This window comes from Hypomesus transpacificus, chromosome 8, assembly GCF_021917145.1.
Source record: "Hypomesus transpacificus isolate Combined female chromosome 8, fHypTra1, whole genome shotgun sequence".
Classification (NCBI taxonomy): Eukaryota; Metazoa; Chordata; class Actinopteri; order Osmeriformes; family Osmeridae; genus Hypomesus; species Hypomesus transpacificus.
In genome coordinates, this window is record NC_061067.1 from 3,268,214 (window position 1) to 3,287,678 (window position 19,465).

At 50.4% G+C, this 19,465-nt stretch overlaps 1 protein-coding gene across 5 annotated transcripts in view; it reads right to left on the reverse strand.

The window, feature by feature from the left end:
- Window positions 1-19,465, reverse strand: part of stau2 (staufen double-stranded RNA binding protein 2) — a 70,941-nt gene that overhangs the window by 13,077 nt on the left and 38,399 nt on the right. For 4 of the 5 annotated variants that reach the window (XM_047024085.1, XM_047024083.1, XM_047024084.1 and 1 more), the window contains exon 13: window positions 13,735-13,848. In XM_047024085.1, coding sequence (XP_046880041.1) covers window positions 13,735-13,848 — 114 coding nt within the window. Of the gene's footprint in view, window positions 1-13,734; window positions 13,849-19,465 lie in introns of those variants that run through there. The other variant, XR_006956393.1, reaches the window with a different exon arrangement.

Genomic DNA, 19,465 nt, shown 5'->3' on the forward strand with positions numbered 1-19,465 from the left:
CTCAGAGGAAAGAGCAGCAGTGCTGTTTGGGTCTTTGCCTATTAAGAGATCCTTGTCTATTAAATTCCAGAACAGGTTTCCAGAATGTTTGGATTTTTCCATGTTTGAAGCTTGAGTAAAGCTGTCTTGTTCTGCTGTCGCTGCAGGAGGAGGGCAGGCCTGGCTGCAGGAGGAGGGCAGGAGGAGGGCAGGCCTGGCTGCAGGAGGAGGGCAGGAGGAGGGCAGGCCTGGCTGCAGGAGGAGGGCAGGAGGAGGGCAGGAGGAGGGCAGGAGGAGGGCAGGCCTGGCTGCAAGAGGAGGGCAGGAGGAGGGCAGGCCTGGCTGCAGGAGGAGGGCAGGAGGAGGGCAGGAGGAGGGCAGGCCTGGCTGCAGGAGAAGGGCAGGAGGAGGGCAGGAGGAGGGCAGGCCTGGCTGCAGGAGGAGGGCAGGAGGAGGGCAGGAGGAGGGCAGGCCTGGCTGCAGGAGGAGGGCAGGAGGAGGGCAGGAGGAGGGCAGGCCTGGCTGCAGGAGGAGGGCAGGAGGAGGGCAGGCCTGGCTGCAGGAGGAGGGCAGGAGGAGGGCAGGAGGAGGGCAGGCCTGGCTGCAGGAGGAGGGCAGGAGGAGGGCAGGAGGAGGGCAGGAGGAGGGCAGGCCTGGCTGCAGGAGGAGGGCAGGAGGAGGGCAGGAGGAGGGCAGGCCTGGCTGCAGGAGGAGGGCAGGAGGAGGGCTGGAAGAGGGCAGGCCTGGCTGCAAGAGGAGGGCAGGAGGAGGGCTGGAAGAGGGCTAGAGGGGGGCTGGAGGAGGGCTGGAAGAGGGCTAGAGGGGGGCTGGAGGAGGGCTGGAGGAGGGCTGGCCTGGCTGCAGGAGGAGGCTGGAGGAGGGCAGGCCTGGCTGCAGGAGGAGGCTGGAGGAGGGCTGGAGGAGGGCTGGAGGAGGAGGGCAGGCCTGGCTGCAGGAGGAGGGCAGGAGGAGGGCAGGCCTGGCTAGAGGAGGAGGCTGGAAGAGGGCAGGAGGAGGGCAGGCCTGGCTAGAGGAGGAGGCTGGAGGAGGGCAGGAGGAGGGTAGGCCTGGCTGCAGGAGGAGGGCAGGAGGAGTGCAGGAGGAGGGCAGGAGGAGGGCAGGCCTGGCTGCAGGAGGAGGGCAGGAGGAGGGCAGGAGGAGGGCAGGCCTGGCTGCAGGAGAAGGGCAGGAGGAGGGCTGGAAGAGGGCAGGCCTGGCTGCAAGAGGAGGGCAGGAGGAGGGCTGGAAGAGGGCTAAAGGGGGGCTGGAGGAGGGCTGGAAGAGGGCTAGAGGGGGGCTGGAGGAGGGCTGGAGGAGGGCTGGCCTGGCTGCAGGAGGAGGCTGGAGGAGGGCAGGCCTGGCTGCAGGAGGAGGCTGGAGGAGGGCTGGAGGAGGGCTGGAGGAGGAGGGCAGGCCTGGCTACAGGAGGAGGGCAGGAGGAGGGCAGGCCTGGCTAGAGGAGGAGGCTGGAAGAGGGCAGGAGGAGGGCAGGCCTGGCTAGAGGAGGAGGCTGGAGGAGGGCAGGAGGAGGGTAGGCCTGGCAGCTCCGCACTGCGGTCAGGCTTTACGAGCTGCCTCACACATTTTAACAGCATGGCAAACAGACAGTAAACGGCAGGCAGGCGCGGGGCTTTAACACATGATTAGAGCACAGCTAATTAGATAACGCACAATAAAACTGGTGTGTGTGTGTGTGTGTGTGGAAGGGAGTGGGGGGGGGGTTAGAAGCAGGTCTTAGGATTGCATCCGGAAAAACTGAAGACATCCAGCATTTGCCTGTCTACCTGCCTGCCTGCCTGTCTACATGCCTGTCTGTCTACCTGCCTCCCTGTCCATCTTATCAGGTCAGATGGATTCGACAAATGAGCAAGGGTTAGAGTTTGTTTCTTTTCTACCCCGAGTCAAGATGTAAAGAGCAGACCTAATGGGACACCACCCCTCCTTCCCCAACACCGGCCCATCCTCTACGTCCACCCTCCCCACCTCCTCCTCCTCCTCTAGGGGCTGTTCTCTCAGTATCAGGGGTCAGAGGTCTAATGGAGGACCTACTGGCCTTGTGCGCCTCTGAAAACATTCCCCTCTCCCTGTCAGGGTATAAATCAGGCAGGCTTCATTCAGACTGGCCAGCGTCCTGTATGAAGTCCCGGCCATGTCTCATTTCAAAGCCCTTCTCACGGCTCACACGGTTACACATTTACTCTCTGGGAATGAGGGAGGTGGTAGAAAGACAACAAAAAAAGAAGAAAAAAAAGAACTTAAGGTAAACAAAGAACTAAAACAAATAATTAGAAAAGAAAGACAGAGTGAGAGGGAGAAACAGAAAGAATAACAATGGACAACAAAGACGGAGGAAATGGAAAAAGGGGAAAGCAAATAGGGCCTGCGGATAAAGCTGTGTAACTCAACTGAATGAAGCCTTTCATCAAAGCATCAGAGAAACACCCACTGAAAAACACTGCGCTCCGTCGTCATCAGTCTGTGGGACTATGGTCCAAAACACCGCAATCGGATCAGGGGGACGGGCCAAGATAACTGTACACACAAGCACACACAACACACACACACTGTCAAGTATCTACGGAATTGCAATCAAAACATAATTTCCCGTTCCTTCATGGTAAATTGAAGTGCATACATAAAAGATGGCTAAGTGATTGTTTGAGATAATAACATTGTCTGGATTCATTGTGTCTGCACATGCAAAACACAGAGATTAGGAACACATGCATGTACTCAGTGTGGAGTGTTTACCTAACTACAAGTCATGTAGTTACACACACAAAACACACAGGCTCGCCCTTCTCGGTATCTGAGTGATGCTAAACAAACTTAATGAAAACCAGTAGTGAGTATAGGACTCAATCATCCCACAGGAGAGAAAGACAAGCTTGGAAGTGGGAACCTACAGCTATGAATGAACGAGCGCTTGACAGACCCTAAAACAAGCCTGTTGAGCTTATTCAATCTCTGCAGCTTTTATGTAGGACATAACTGGCAGATAAATAAGATATAACTTTGATTTCATTCGTTTGTGACTAGCCATGCTCTAGCCTGGCATCACCACAACAATTTGCTAATGTGAATGGATTCGGAATCACTCGGCTCGTTTTCGATTTCCAAGGGGCGTTATCAACGGGCACAGACCAAAATGCCCCTGGACGTGATTAGATAGAATTAGACAGATGCAAGCAATCAGAGCAAGGAAATGGAATCTTGGCTGTTTATGAACATTTCTCAATGGCACTCCTCTTGATGGGCATCATATCAAACCCACCCCATGTCAGACAAAAGGCTGTGATTGGCTGGCAATGCTTTACCCTTGAGCAACAAATCCTGCCTTCTCAGGCATGATGCTTCACCGCTCAGTCAGGCGCTGTCCACATTCTGTCCAACACTGATAGTCTAAGATACTTTAGTCAAATAGAACATACAAATAAAGTTGGATCTGATTTGAACACGGCCAAGTGGATGGCTGTTCCTTAACCAGTCAGACAATGCAAAAGTGATGTGACATATGAAACAGGTCATGCATCTCTGGTTTCTCCATCTGGCCTCCTCTCTGATTACCTTTCACCTCTAGACAGGCCTGCTGTGGTTTGACTAATCTTTGCTTATCTCCGCTAAATGTAAAACAGCGACTGAACTTGCATGCAAAAGCAGAAACGGAGGTGTCACCTGTGGCTTTCTTTTCTTTTTTTCACAGATCAGGAGATTTCCCATTGTTAGGTGAAGGAACGCATGCACACACACACGCGCACACACACACACACACACTCAAAAGAGCAAAACTCCTGTGTTTTCTTAAGCCGCGGGAGTGTGTGACACGTTGGTCGTAATCGGCGTTAACCCCGGAGGAGGTCGTTGTCGTGGGTGTTTTACCATGTCTGGCCTCTGAAGCCTGAGAATGCCTTCATGTCCAGATGAGCAGGAAGGCAGGGGGGGGGGGGGTGTCTGTGTGTGTGGGAGTGTGTGTGTGTTGGAGTTTGGAGGAGGGGGTGGGAGTCAGTCAGACAGACAGAAAAACATTCCCCAGTCTCCATGCTCATCTCCATAACACAGAGCAGCGCCCAGCAGCCCTGCAGCACTGCAGCCCAGCTCCTGCAGCAGGTCTTCCATGAACCCCTGGTGGGCTCTCCACACAGCCCTGCTACGTGTTAGAGCAGGGCTGGCAGGCTGGGACCATTTGCTCCTTGATTCATGACTGACAGCAAAAAACACACACAGTCAAGGTCTATGGTTGAAGGCTCAAAAGGCTTCTTCCTCTTGGAACTTGCATCTGGTTAACGAAAGGGGCAGTGCGCCAAATAGCAATCAGACAGGATTGTTATTTGTGTAAACGTATCTTTGAGGGTAATAACCACGCTACGTGCGACCGCTGGTTTTCAGGTGTTCAGTTACGGGAGGAGACAAATAATCTTTGTCTTTTGTGGTTGGAGAGCTTGTCGTGGAGACTAACGATAGCGTGTGATTTGGGAGACACAAACTCTAACTATTGTGTGTGAGTGAAATTTAAATACAACTTTTATAAATGATAAATAAATCAAACCATATGGAGGATATAGTTTCATAAACTGTAGAAGATAATTATAACTTACAATAGCATTAATGTGTGTGTGTGTGTGTGTGCACGTGTGTGTGTGTGTGAGAGTGTGACAGAGAGTTAACGTGTCTGTAATTACTGCCAGCGTGTGATTTGCACCCCACAATGATTAACACCTAAAAGCTCTAAACCACAGGATGTGTGTCACATATCAAGTTAAAAGAACCATTAAAAACCAGAGTTTTCCTCTGAGAGATTAGATTGAAAATACTAAACACACAAAACACACCCAGTGTTTCCCCCCAGGGGCAAAACAAGTCTGGCAGGGATGGTCTGTGGCTCTCTGGTTAAATGAGGAGTCAAGTCTGGCAGGGATGGTCTGTGGCTCTCTGGTTAAATGAGGAGTCAAGTCTGGCAGGGATGGTCTGTGGCTCTCTGGTTAAATGAGGAGTCAAGTCTGGCAGGGATGGTCTGTGGCTCTCTGGTTAAATGAGGAGTCAAGTCTGGCAGGGATGGTCTGTGGCTCTCTGGTTAAATGAGGAGTCAAGTCTGGCAGGGATGGTCTGTGGCTCTCTGGTTAAATGAGGAGTCAAGTCTGGCAGGGATGGTCTGTGGCTCTCTGGTTAAATGAGGAGTCAAGTCTGGCAGGGATGGTCTGTGGCTCTCTGGTTAAATGAGGAGTCAAGTCTGGCAGGGATGGTCTGTGGCTCTCTGGTTAAATGAGGAGTCAAGTCTGGCAGGGATGGTCTGTGGCTCTCTGGTTAAATGAGGAGTCAAGTCTGGCAGGGATGGTCTGTGGCTCTCTGGTTAAATGAGGAGTCAAGTCTGGCAGGGATGGTCTGTGGCTCTCTGGTTAAATGAGGAGTCAAGTCTGGCAGGGATGGTCTGTGGCTCTCTGGTTAAATGAGGAGTCAAGTCTGGCAGGGATGGTCTGTGGCTCTCTGGTTAAATGAGGAGTCAAGTCTGGCAGGGATGGTCTGTGGCTCTCTGGTTAAATGAGGAGTCAAGTCTGGCAGGGATGGTCTGTGGCTCTCTGGTTAAATGAGGAGTCAAGTCTGGCAGGGATGGTCTGTGGCTCTCTGGTTAAATGAGGAGTCAAGTCTGGCAGGGATGGTCTGTGGCTCTCTGGTTAAATGAGGAGTCAAGTCTTCAGATGGTGGTCTGGGGAACAGTGGACTTGCAGCTTTACACACACACACACACACACACACACACACACACACACACGAATATGTGTAAAACCAAGAGCTTCCTCAAAGCTCATAAAGAGGCGTATGCATTACAGCTTGCACTCTCCTACCTTGGAGAGAAGGACTTTACATTCTCTCCAACCAAGCCTTCAGTGGCTGACAGTATTGCCATTGGGTCCTGCAAAGACAATCTCGCACTCACAGAACTCACACAATTAACAATGAGGGGTGATGTAAACCCCTGGTTTCCAGTGGCAACACTTCTTGCATTTACATTTAGTCATGTAGCAGACTTAGCGTCAGGGACATTCCCCCAGAGGCAAGTAGGCTGAAGTGCCTTGCCCAAGGACACAACGTCATTTGGCACGGCGGGGAATCGATCCGGCAACCTTCTGATTACTAGCCCGACTCCCTCACCGCTCAGCCACCTGACTCCTTGCATGCTGCCCGATGAAGAGGGGGCAGAAGGGAAAGATAAAGAAGTGTTTAACGAGCGTGTCCAGCATCAAACAACATTAAGATAATGAGGTCCAGACACTCCATAGGGGCCTGGGTACGCATCAGCAAACTTAGCAAAGCCCAACATTGCAGCTCAGCGGTGATGAATGCCCTGAGGCGTTCACTGGTCAGACAGGGTTCTTAATCAGTGCCTAACCTGGCGGCTACGCTAACTTGTGAAATCACACTCTCGGTTTATCAACCCAGAGGATTGGCTGTTTGTCAGCTTGTGACAGCGAAAACACAACAGCTACAAAACAAGCAAGGAATGTTGGGATGGGGGTGATAATGAACGCAACACCTCCAGCTACTTTAAAGCCATTACAGCCAAGCGTGAAGACAATGCAAGGAAGGAGAGAACATGATAATCACTTTCCGCATCCACCCAGACACCTTGTTCCTGGAACATATTCACCACTGACTCCCTCACCAGGGCCCCTCTTACACTTACACTCTTTTAGGTTCAAATAACAAAGAAAGTGGCAAATGTAGCCGTGAAAGGTTTTGCGAGCTCCCAAGAGCATAGCCTCAATAAACATGTTAAGATGGTGGACGCTGGATAAGGTAGAGAACCTTTCTACGGGACCGTAAAGTCATTTTGATGCTTATTTCAGAGGTTTTTTCAAAGGTTTTGTAGACAGCTTGTCACTCTCCTCAGTAGCTGAGTGTACCTTTTCTGCTGGTCTGACAAGTGACTCAGAGTGACACAAATGCCAGTGGAATGCTCTCTCTCGATATATATATATATATATTAGTGCTGTCAGTTTAACTCGTTATTAACGGCGATAACGCAAACCCAAATTAACGGCGTACATTTTTTTATAGCGCGATTAACGCTCTTTTTGGCCTAGCAAACTTTGTAGTTTTTTTTCACATGCTGTTGCAACAATTACCGACGTTAGAAAGACTACAACACCACACCGGATCTAGCTAGACCGGAAATAAAACAACAGGCACGCCACACACACACTTGTTTGGCTTGCGAGCCGGCTAAAGAGTAGTAGCAGAGCCCGTTTACGGATTTTAGACATCCTCTGGTAGTAGGCTAACGTTACGTTTTGAGTGGATGGCGAGCGCGAGACGCCGAAATGGATGCCAATAAGATTCTGAATGGACAGTTTACTTTTAAAAAGTTGCCAAATGGTTCCATTGACAAGACCAAAGTGATCTGTGTGTTTTGTCGTTGTAAACTGAGTTATCATCGCAGCACGTCCAGTCTGAAATACCACTTGATGGCCAAGCACACAGCTGATGCGATTCATGCGAATTCTCCGCCCCCTCGTCAAAGCCAGGCGGTTGCAATGTTGTTTTCAATAAAAAAATATTTGCACAAAGCAATCTGAACCACTTTTCCATGTTGATAAGAGCTTTAAAATTGAAAAAAGAATGGGACAAAAAGAAATCAAGGGACATTTAGAATAGATAAAAATGTGCGATGAATTGATTAATCGTGAGTTAACTATGACATTAATGCGATTAATCGCGATTAAATATTTTAATCGTTTGACAGCACTAATATATATATACAAAATCTTTGAGTAATTTCATGGCTCTTATGGAAACGGAAAGAGAACATATGACATGAGTCACTATGACTGCGAGCCAAGTGAGATCACCTTGGACCAGGCTGAGTTGAGGCTGCGTGTCCCAGAGAAACGGGAGGTCTACTTGACGGTAATCCATACAGCTTGTGAAACATGACACAAATCCAGCCGCTTTGTCACACTGGATTTAGGAAGGTGTCTGACAGACTGTGTGTGTGTGGATTACGCAACCGTACATCAGAGCAAGTCCTTTAAATGTATGTAAAGCCAAATGTATAGCATGCACATCCACCAAACCGTATCCTACATGGTGTGAGAGTTAAGCTAGTGTGTGTGTGTGTGTGTGTGTGCGTGTGTGCGTGTGCCACACAGAGCCTCACCAGACTGGCCTGGCACTACTGTTCCCCTGTTACCTGCACTTCAGCCTTCGAGACGCCCCTTGGGCCATCAACAGGTTTACTAATGGGCAAGTTCATGTTTATATTGTCCCACTGGCTGTCACTTCCTCTGACCAATGGCTCTCCCTCCATCTCCCCCCATCCATCTCTCCCTTTCCTCACTCCGTCATTCTCTGCACACAGAGTACACAGAACCCCCCTCTATCACTTCATCTTCCTCCTCAATTAGCACTGCGCTCTCTCTCTCTCTCTCTCTCTCTCTCTCTCTCTCTCTCTCTCTCTCTCTCTCTAACAGTGTTGCTCGCTCCATCTTGCCCTCCTCCTCCTCCATCATTCTTTCACTCGTCCCCTTCTCTTTCTCTCCCTCTCCCTCCGTCCGTCCATCTTCCATCCCGTCAGATTCTAATCTCCCAGTCTGAGAGCTGTTTCCTGGGGAGGGCAGGGCGGGGAGACAGGCAGGGCCAGGCCTGACAGATCACTCTGTGGAGCCATCACTGTCTCCTCTACCAGGTTGGTGTTAGAGGGGGAGGGGGGGGGAGAGAGAAAGGGGGGCGGGGTCCCTGGATGGGTTAGGGTTAGGTGGGAGAGACTGGGTTGCCAGGCAGGGTGTTGAGTGGGGGCTGCCCCCTGTTCAAAGCCACTCCTAATGGGATCCCGCTGAGCTATGGGAGCTGTCTCTGCTGTCCCACCCTCAGCCTCCTGCAGCCTCACACTGCTGTCCCTCCCTCAGCCTCCTGCAGCCTCACACTGCTGTCCCTCCCTCAGCCTTCTGCAGCCTCACACTGCTGTCCCTCCCTCAGCCTCCTGCAGCCTCACACTGCTGTCCCTCCCTCAGCCTCCTGCAGCCTCACACTGCTGTCCCTCCCTCAGCCTCCTGCAGCCTCACACTGCTGTCCCACCCTCAGCCTCCTGCAGCCTCACACTCACAGACAAATCACCAGACAGCCCCAACAGTGGTTACGGAAAAACAGAGTTAAACTCTTTCATATGATGCAGCCTACTCCAGGATGACTAACCATGTCATAGAAGATGTTTTTGCAAGGAAGGACGGCCTTTGACCTTACCATAACAACATTATTACGTTAACCAGTGTTTGTATTTGACCAAGCTGGCTTAGACAGAACCATCAGGCCAGGAGGGGGGGGGGGAGTGGGGGGGGGGGGGGGGGGGGGGGGGTAGCTGGTTATTGGAACCAGACAAACACTATGTAAAAAAAAAAAGGGGTCTCTAACATACACAACTGACCCATGTGTATACCTATGACTCAGCCGCAAGACATTCCCCAGCCCAGGTGCTTAGGAGGGCCAGAGGGGATGTTACACCCCCCCCCCCCCCCCCCCCCCCCCTCCCAGGCTACACAAAAGCTGGACAGAGAAGCCCCGGTCGACAGCTGCCGGCTAGGTTAACGCATCGTTGGGACCCCCTGGGGCGGAGGGTCCATCCTGGCCGACCGATGTCTGGCCCCCAGCAGCGACCGGAGACTTCAAACATCCAGCGTTTAACCCCCCCCCTCCTCCTCACCCCCCCCCCCCATCCTCCTCCTCACCCCCCCCCCTCCTCCTCATCACCCCCATCCTCCTTAACACCCGCCCCCTCCCTCCCATCCTCCTCCTCACCCCCCCCCCCTCCTCCTCATCACCCCCATCCTCCTTAACACCCCCCCCTCCCTCCCATCCTCCTCCCTAACCCTGTGAAGACGATCCCTGCAGTCCCCACACCATGAATCAGGCCCTGTCACTCCCCACTCTCCCACTCTCTCAACAGGTGTCTTCATCCTTCACCCTCCCTCCATCCATCCATCCCAGCCTGGCCCGCCTGTTGCTATGAAAGGGCCGTCAGTACCGACAGGCAGGAATTTGTGCAGCGTGTATACCCCCCCGCCCCTCCTGTCTCTGCCGTGCAGGCTGCAAACGAGCACACACCAGGAGCAAGGGCAGACACCCAATTAACAGAGGTGGCCATCAAAAGATGTTTCGGTTCTTTGGGGAGACTTTGTGTAACTTCATGGTGTGACTGTGAGTATGTGCATGTGTGCGTGGCTGTGTGTGAGTACATATCTTGTGTAACCCTTAACCCGTGAACTTACATAATTGTACTTTCCCCAAAAGGTTTACAACGAGAGGGGCAACAAAGGCCAGATCCTAGCGTCACCAACACATTGTTGAGGTTCTAAACTCTTGGTTGAAGAGAAGGTCATACTTTGAGGAAAACTTCTCCTTTGCTCTCAGGGAACACAACAGACCCAGCTGACCAGCCCAGAAAAATCAAATAAACACCCCTTGGGATAGGGGTGACCCAGCTGAGAACAGCACCACGTGCACGCTCTCTCTCTCCCTCTCCCTCTCTCTCTATCCAAAAACAGAAACCACACATAGGAGCCCAGTGCCAAAGGCAGACAACAGTCGCCCGGCTGTCATCTTCGATTGCGGGCCTTCCATGTCGCAGCAGCGACACCTCAGCCCAGCCTAGCGGCCCGCAGCCTGAGCGGCCCGGAGCCGGAGTAGCCCTCTGCGGCTCACTCAGAAACAGGTTACTTCAGCTCTGCAGAACACAGTATTCCGGCCTTACAGCCCCACACAGGGATTGTCATGGAAAGACAGCATGAATATATCCCCGTTACCCTGTGATGTCCTCTGTTGCTGCTTCCAGGGGCGAGAGATACGCTGCTGGCTGAAACACACAGGTTCAGTCCATCCTGCAGGAACGAGGTCCGGTAGTATGTCCTTCAGGAAGTATACACACCGGCTCTCCATCTCATACTGAAAGAACTGAGGAGATGGTCCATCTCACGTGATGATTGTATGGGCTTGTCCCATTCATCCTTTTGTTTGACATTTTGTATTTTGTACATCCGAAAGATTCAGACAGCAATCCTTAGGAACACTTGGTGAGAACATGGGGCCAAATGTTGTGCTTGTAGATCCGGCTTTGGGCCAGGGCTGGACATGTGTTGGGCAGATGGGGCAAGGGAGATGGCACTTGGGGTCAGAGAGGGCTCCCAGCTGTATATCACACACACACACACACACACAGGACATGTATTTGGATGCTTTTCAACAATGATATATTCCTTGTGTGATTGACAGCAGCTTAACCCTCATCTTGTGTCAGCGTTCAGTGGGCGTCAAGGAGCTGCTGATTCAGAGCGAGCTAGCCACTGATTTACGGAGCTACGACTAGGATCAGCCAACATCCCTCAAACGTGGCCAAACACACCACTAAACCCCCTGGTCCATGCACCCTATAGTATACCACTTCAAATCCTCCCATTTAGGCCCTGTGCAATCCCTAGTGGTGTAGCATAGCCATTCACAGGTCTGTCTCCCTCCTCTTCACCTCCATCAATCCCTCCATTCTAGCTGACAGAAAGGCCTATCTGACTGCAGATAGGCATTGGGAAATCCCCAGGTGAAAGCGTAGTGAGCTGCTCAGCAATCTATGGGCCATGCTGAGATGGTGGTGTGTGTGTAGGAAACAGACAAGCTCCAGGAAATAGTTATCTCTCGGTGCACAGAGATCTCCCATTACCATCTCATCACATTTACAATGTCTAATTACACAGATAATGCTCCTGTATCAGTACCCCTGTGAGAGTGAGAGTGAGAGAGCGCGCGCGAGTGTGTGTGTGTGTCTGTGCTAATGTTCACACACACACACACACACCAATTGGAAACGTACTGGAAACCATCCATGTGTGACTTGCAGGTTTAACAGATGAATACCCCGCTACGCTGTCATCACCACGTTCCCTCTCCACCCTCATCACCACGTTCCCTCTCCACCCTCATCAACACGTTCCCTCTCATCACCACGTTCCCTCTCCACCCTCATCAACACGTTCCCTCTCATCACCACGTTCCCTCTCCACCCTCATCACCAGGTTCCCTCTCCACCCTCACCACCACGTCCCCTCTCCACCCTCACCACCACGTTCCCTCTCCACCCTCATCACCACGTTCCCTCTCCACCCTCACCACCACGTCCCCTCTCCACCCTCACCACCACGTCCCCTCTCCACCCTCACCACCACGTTCCCTCTCCACTCTCATCAACACGTTCCCTCTCATCACCACGTTCCCTCTCCACCCTCATGAACACGTTCCCTCTCATCACCACGTTCCCTCTCCACCCTCACCACCACGTTCCCTCTCCACCCTCACCATCAGGTTCCCTCTCCACCCTCACCACCACGTCCCCTCTCCACCCTCACCACCACGTCCCCTCTCCACCCTCACCACCACGTTCCCTCTCCACCCTCATCACCACGTTCCCTCTCCACCCTCATCACCACGTTCCCTCTCCACCCTCATCACCACGTTCCCTCTCCACCCTCACCACCACGTCCCCTCTCCACCCTCACCACCACGTCCCTGGCAGGCAGCGCTGCGTGGGGTGTCCCCGGCTCCTTGTCCCTGGCTCCTCCTTTGTGGCGGATCTGAACACTGTAGCGGGTGACGGTGCAGGGGAGGAGAGGGAGAGAAAGGCCGCCTCCAACAGTCTGTCATGCCCCACTGCTCTTGGCAACAACAGGCCAGAGGCTGCTGGCTGAGGGGCAGCTTGGCCTATTTTGGCAGCTTTCTCATTTAGAGCTAACTATGTTGGGCCGGGCCAGGCCGGGCGGTGACACTAGCAGCCCCATCAGAGGCTTCGGCCCAGCCTTTTAATAAAGCTTTGAAGGAGCCAGGACAAAGAGGGCTCCTATGTTGAAATGATAGGACGCAAGCAGAGGGTTTTCTGCATGGGCGACGCAAGACAAAGAACCACCTCTTGAATACAGGGTGCTGTTCGCCACTTGCAGGACGCAGGGGGAAATCCCAACGAAATTTTAGAGACGGTAATTACTATGAAAGAGTGAGATGCAGGGAGGGAGGTAGAGAGAGGAGAAGTTAGAGAGAGAGTTAGAGAGAGAAAGAGAGAGAGAGAGAGAGAGTGAGGGGGGAGAAAGAGTATTTTTGGAGGGAGAAGGGAAACCGTCTGATTCTTATCAAGAACGAGGACAGAGGGGCTTGAAATGTTCTCTGAAGCTGCTGATTAATGATAACTGGAAGCAAGAGCACATTCATGACAAGCCTGAGACGATCATTAAATCAAGGAAAAAGTTCAATAAAAGAAAACCGAGCCAACACCACCCATAGTGGGACACATCGGCCCCTCAGTTGCTTTGGAAACAGAACACATGCTGGGTCAGCATGACAGTTAATGTCATTTGACAACAAGGACAGAAAAGTAAGCTTTCACATTAATTCTCGTGTGACAGGAACAATTTCAGGCTATATAATACTTGTCACCGTGCATAGTCTAGCAGTAACATAAGGTAGCTACACTACCAAGCAGTACCATAGCATAGCTACCCAGTCTGGCAGTACCATAGCATAGCTACCCAGACCAGCAGTACCATAGCATAGCTACCCAGACCAGCAGTACCATAGCATAGCTACGGTATCAGCAGTACCATAGCATAGTTACAGTCTAGCAGTACCATAGCATAGCTACCCAGTCTGACAGTACCATAGGATAGCTACCCAGTCTGGCAGTACCATAGCATAGCTACACAGCAGGACTGTAGAGTACCCTAGCGTAGCTACCTGGTCGTGGCTGGCTTGGAGGGAGCTCCCAATGCCATGGAACGTCATCTGCACAGGCGAGAGGGTCAGGTAGGTCATGAACTCCTTGCCATTCTGCCCATCATTGTACAGCACCTGTGAGAGGCAGAGAGACAAGCACACACACACACACACACACACACACACACACACACACACACACAACTTAATCATATGCTTTCCCCTTTCCATCACAAGCTAAGGAGTGCTGACACAGCACCAACAAAAGCACAATCTTCCTAAATGCTCTGAGTTAGTGTTTTGGGTGAGAACTCAGCAAAACTAAAGCCAATCTAGAATTTTTTATATTGATCAAAGGGTTTTTGAGGCCAAATATCCCCCGCCACGATGGCAGGGGTGGGAGGCTGTTGGCTATGACATCACAGGTGACCCCTCATCTTGAGAGGTTAACTATGCAGGCATTCCTAAATGCTGTGCAATCAGGACTGTTATGACATTGTTCCTTAGGGACACCCTGGCCCTGGGATCCAAGGTTTTGGTAACACTGGCCCGTCTGGCCTAGTTCTCTGTGTGAGTGTGTGTGTGTGTGTGTGTGTGTGTGTGTGTGTGTGTGTGTGTGTGTGTGTGTGTGTGTGTGTGTGTGTGTGTGTGTGTGTGTGGGTGTGTGTTGGTGTTTGGTTGGCCTAGTTCTGCTCAGGAGAGCTGCAGGCAACTTTAATGGTACAAATACCCACAACAGCAACTAACAGGGAACAAAGAACACCAGAGGCACGAGATACTGGGAGAAGGAAACTCAATTACAATCACAGGATCCACAATGATCTAGGAGTTCACGTGAGTGATGCATGTAAGTGGTTAACTGTCTGGGAGTGAGTGAGTCATATGTTAATCATCTCAAATTCTAAGAGTCATAAATAGTGCACCAGATACTCTCCTGGTTTGATGCACATTGTAATGAAGGCTATTCATCAGTGACAAAAGCACCCTCCATTCTCTTTATGAAAATTAGAATGATCAAAGCCTTGTGTTGAGACATACAACTACGGCAGAAGAAAGTTATTGGGAGCAATGGGTTCCATCACAGTGAAATGAAAGAAGTTTGGAAGTTTGTTAAACTAAGAAACTAGGCAAGAAGGACCTTGGTTTTGGAGGTGTCTAAGAACCTAATGGTCACTCTGCAGAGTAAGTGGGTTTAAAACAGCTCTGTTAGAGATAAGAGAATCTGCAAGAAGCACAGTGCATCTCTGGAGCCATTATGGTCTCAAGAAAGAAGCCACACCTGAGTCAAATTACTGAAGAACACGCCTGGCACTTTGTCAAACAACACCTAAAGGACTCTGACAGGACTCGTGTATGCTAAGCACAACACATAAATACTTATGTTCAAGAAAAATTAACAAAAACATGTTTTCAATTAGCAACTAAGGAAACTGTGTGGACAGATGGCAAAAATAAAAAAATTCAAATTAAAACTGTGACACAACAAAAAGTGGAAATGTTGGGTCTGAATTATTTCCCAAGGCATTTCATTTATTGTTCTACGTGTACGATGTATAACCGAGATATTTTGAATATGCCGTGCATTTGTGTGTCCGTGTCAGAGTGTGTGTGTGTGTGTGTTTCTGTGTCCGAGTGTGTGTGTGTGTGTGCACGCGCTCAGACAGACAGACAGACGTATATGACCTGTGACTGAAGGCTTCCAGAGCGAGCGCAGTGTGTCTGTGTGTGAGTTATGCTCCTGTGAGGAGCAGGAGGAGGCGCGGGCGGGGGAAGCTCTGAGACCCAGGCCTGCCAGACACATGGAGACCTGCCCACAAACACACACACACACACAAACAAACCCATCCACACACACAGTCTTTTTCTACTCTCTCTTTCTTCCCCTCCCTCATACATCTTCTGCGTGCAGCAGACACCTGTTGAAGGGGAGACGTCTTGGTGGTGATAAAGAGTGGAATGCTATCTGTTATGTGTATGAGCGATAAATATAGTAACAAGAGCTCTGGAGAAGCCCCTGTGGCAGGTTAATCTGCCCTCAACTCTCCAGGCAGCTGCCACTAACTCTGACCACTTTACCTGACCAAATAAAGACACGTTTTGCTTAGCTTTTTTTGAAAAAGGGTATTCTAAAAATTAAATCAAAATGATACTTTTGGCACGGTTGCGTGAGATGCCCAGGTTGGTGTGTTCTCTCACGTAACCCCTCCCAGCTGCAGCTCTGTCTGACAGCATGCGGTGGAAGCTGGAAGCAGGTTCGATTTTGTGTGCGTTTGCGTGTCTCTTTGTGTATGCGCTACTGGGTGTGTGTTTAGATGCTGTCGATAACTCCTTCAACTGGGAACTGGGTCACAGTTCTCCAAGTGTGTGTGACTGGGATGTGTGTACGTGTCTCAGACTGTGTGTGTGTGTGTAAAAGTACTGTGTGTGTTATTGTCCAGTGTGTTAGCTCATTAAAACAGCATAAAGAGCCGTAGCTGTGATGTATTGTGCAATCATGGTGTCTGGTCAGCAGGACACTGGTCGGCTGGTTCATCCATCGCAAGCTGTCAGGCCCCCAGCCGAGAACGAGGCTTCTCACATCAACTACAATAGACCAGTACACACACACACACACACACACACATCATACATACACCCACACACACACACACACACAAATCATACATACATTTAGCCCCCCCCCAAAAAAGTTTCTTTGTGGTCACTGTTTACAAATTCATTACTGCCGACATTAATTTGACTATCACTATCTGTAATTGTTGTGTAACGGCATTGACAGATCTTTCCAATAATGTGGAAGGCAGCTGTTTAGGTTATCTAGACAATGAAATCACATTACCAGGTGAAGGCATAACAGACAGTAATGGAATTAAAATCGCTCCAAAAGACAACAGTAAACATCACTGGTATTGTGATTGGCCCTGGGACTGACGCATCTTCCACCAATCATGACGTTATTCCACCCACATGATTAACACGTCCCACTGACAAAAGTGACACTGATTTCTCCTCATTCTGTCAATTGTTTTGACAGTTTAAGTTTGCGTTAGTGTAATCAAGCCCTGGCCCTCGGTGTGCTAACGCTGAGAACAGGCCATACAGCAGGGTGTCCATCCATTAGGGGACTCAAGTCAGAAGGTGTCTCGCACAACACAACCGCTAGGTAACAGATGACCAAGAAGAAAAAAAACTCTCCTTCCTCTCGGTTTACCGCGTCGACCATTCAAGTCATCAACCAACACATTTTTCACCAAAGGTTTCGAATAACATCTTCCCAGGGGCCCTAAGGGAGTCCTGGGACTGCGAACGGCCCTCCGTTTCACAACCGTCCTCCCTGATCTCTCTGTTCCTGCAGTCTCCCTGGCCCTGTGATGTGGGTGAGTGCCAGGCATTCTAACTAGGCCTAACTAATCAGCCCAGGTCTCCCCCGCAGCAGCCACTAACCCACTTCCTCTGGACACAAAGGAGCAGAGAGTTACGCAAGGCCTGCCACTGATCCGCTGCACTAATGTGGAACGACCTCTGACACCTGCCTCTAAAGCTGACGCTTCTTCCTCTCTGAGATCTGTCTGTCTCCACAGAGACACACAAACACACACACCGCCGCACACACACCTCTCTACCGAGACACACACACCGCCGCACACACACACCTCTCCACCAAGATGCTCGAGCACACACACACACACACACACAAACCTCTCCACCGAGACACACACACCCACACGCACACACACACACCTCTCCACCAAGACACACACACCCACACACACACAATCACATCCACACTACTTGAGCACACGAAGGCCAAATCAATACACACGACAGCAGATCAAACCGTAAAGCATGGCCTGGGTAGAAACCAGGCAGATAAATGAAAATGCAGGTTCGGAGGGGAAGGGTAGTCCACTGGACTGGGTTAACAGAATCAGAACAAGACACACAAGCACAGGGGGTGTGTCCGGGATAGCGGAAAAAAATAGACATCAACAACATGACATCGACTATAAATAAACCCTGCATCTCACCCAAGGAGACAACATGCTATTGTTAGTGTGAAGCAATTAGCAGAGCTGAGAGTCAGAGCTCTGGGGTCAAGTGTGTTTTAAGGACATTGTTAAGAAACCCTCCAGAGCCCCTACAGGAAAGGGATTGAGGGGTGAAGCAAACAAGACGCCTTGGACAGAGGAGGCATGGAGACAGCAGTTGTACAGCCATCGCAGCAGAACAACAGGATTTCCGAGGAGCGAACTAGCTACAAGGAACTCCCTGTTTAGCTCCTTCAAGGCAAGGGACGGGAACCAGGTTGGAAGGGTCAAAGCTAATAACAAGAGCATCTCTTGGACTATTCAGAACGCACATGTAGATTCACATGCTGCTATTTCCCGACTATCAGACTAAGAAAAGCGTAAAAAATGTCGCAGTTGTGTACCAGGATACAGAAAGGCTTCATATCTGGCTGTGAAAAGTCTATTTTAAACCAATTCAGGAACCTAGCAACCCATCTTGTTTAACTAGGACCCCTCCCTTTTAAAATGACTTCTAATGACTTCTATTATGTTCTCATTCATCATTAAACTGTAGCAGTGATGTGTGTGTGTGTGTATGCGTGTGTTCATGTGTGTATGCGTGTGTTCATGTGTGTGTGTGTGTACATGCATGAGCTCACTGCAGTTGGCCTGCTACAGCTGAAACAGTGCCACTGAGAGACGAGGATATCCCCTGAAGATGAACACAGCCTCTTGTGATCTGCTCAGAGAAGTGAGAGGATTCAGAGCGCACAGCCTCTTGTGATCTGCTCAGAGAAGTGAGAGGATTCAGAGCGCACAGCCTCGTCTGCCGCATGAGGGAACACAGGCAGTCAGTGACGTGCAGTGATGTAAGTAAGAGGGTAGGCACTGAGTTATGAAAGCCAGATTACCTAATTTATTGTTTAGGCTAGGCTACGTCAAAACAGTATGCACAAGCGCGGCACACATGCACGGTTGATATCAAGAAATGTCCAATCAGGATGACATATCTTACTCTCATGACATGACATATCGTAGTCTCTCTCTCGCACACGCACGCACGCGCGCACACACACACACACACACACACACACACACACACACACACACACCAATGTCCAGCATCAGAATGCAACCATCTTTATCCTTAACTATTGCACAGCGGCCAATTATGTTTGTCAGTCAGCAACAATGAGAACACACACTGCTCAATTGAATATGAAGGCAAATGGCTTGCAGTCGGCATTAATTCAACCAACTCAAAATTAAACCCAAAATAGTTTCTGACTCACCAATCGGTAGATTATGGATGGCAGTACAGCCGCTGACTGCTAGCACAGCCACATAGCCAATCTTTTTTGTCATACCAGTCCGTTTGAAACGAGCGGACAATTTTTGGTCCCTTTTGCTGGTGTAGTTCAGGCAAGGTTGGCATAAGGCCTCCCTCTCGCTAGCAACTCATTTTTGCCATTAAATCGAGCTTTGAAAAATGTCTTAGTTCTACGATATGGGGAGATACTGCTGCCGTCATTTTTACTTTGAATTTCGCGGGGGTTACTCTTAGCTGGTGTAATGACGTCAGCTGCGCAAATGTCCAGTAATTTCTCGATTTTAATTGTTCCATGTTTGATACGTAACGTTAACGATTACTGGCATAACATAGTTACGTGCAAAGGCACAGCAGAGTTGTGCTTTTCGACGTACATGTTAAAGAATACAGGATCGAATACAGTTTTTCGTTG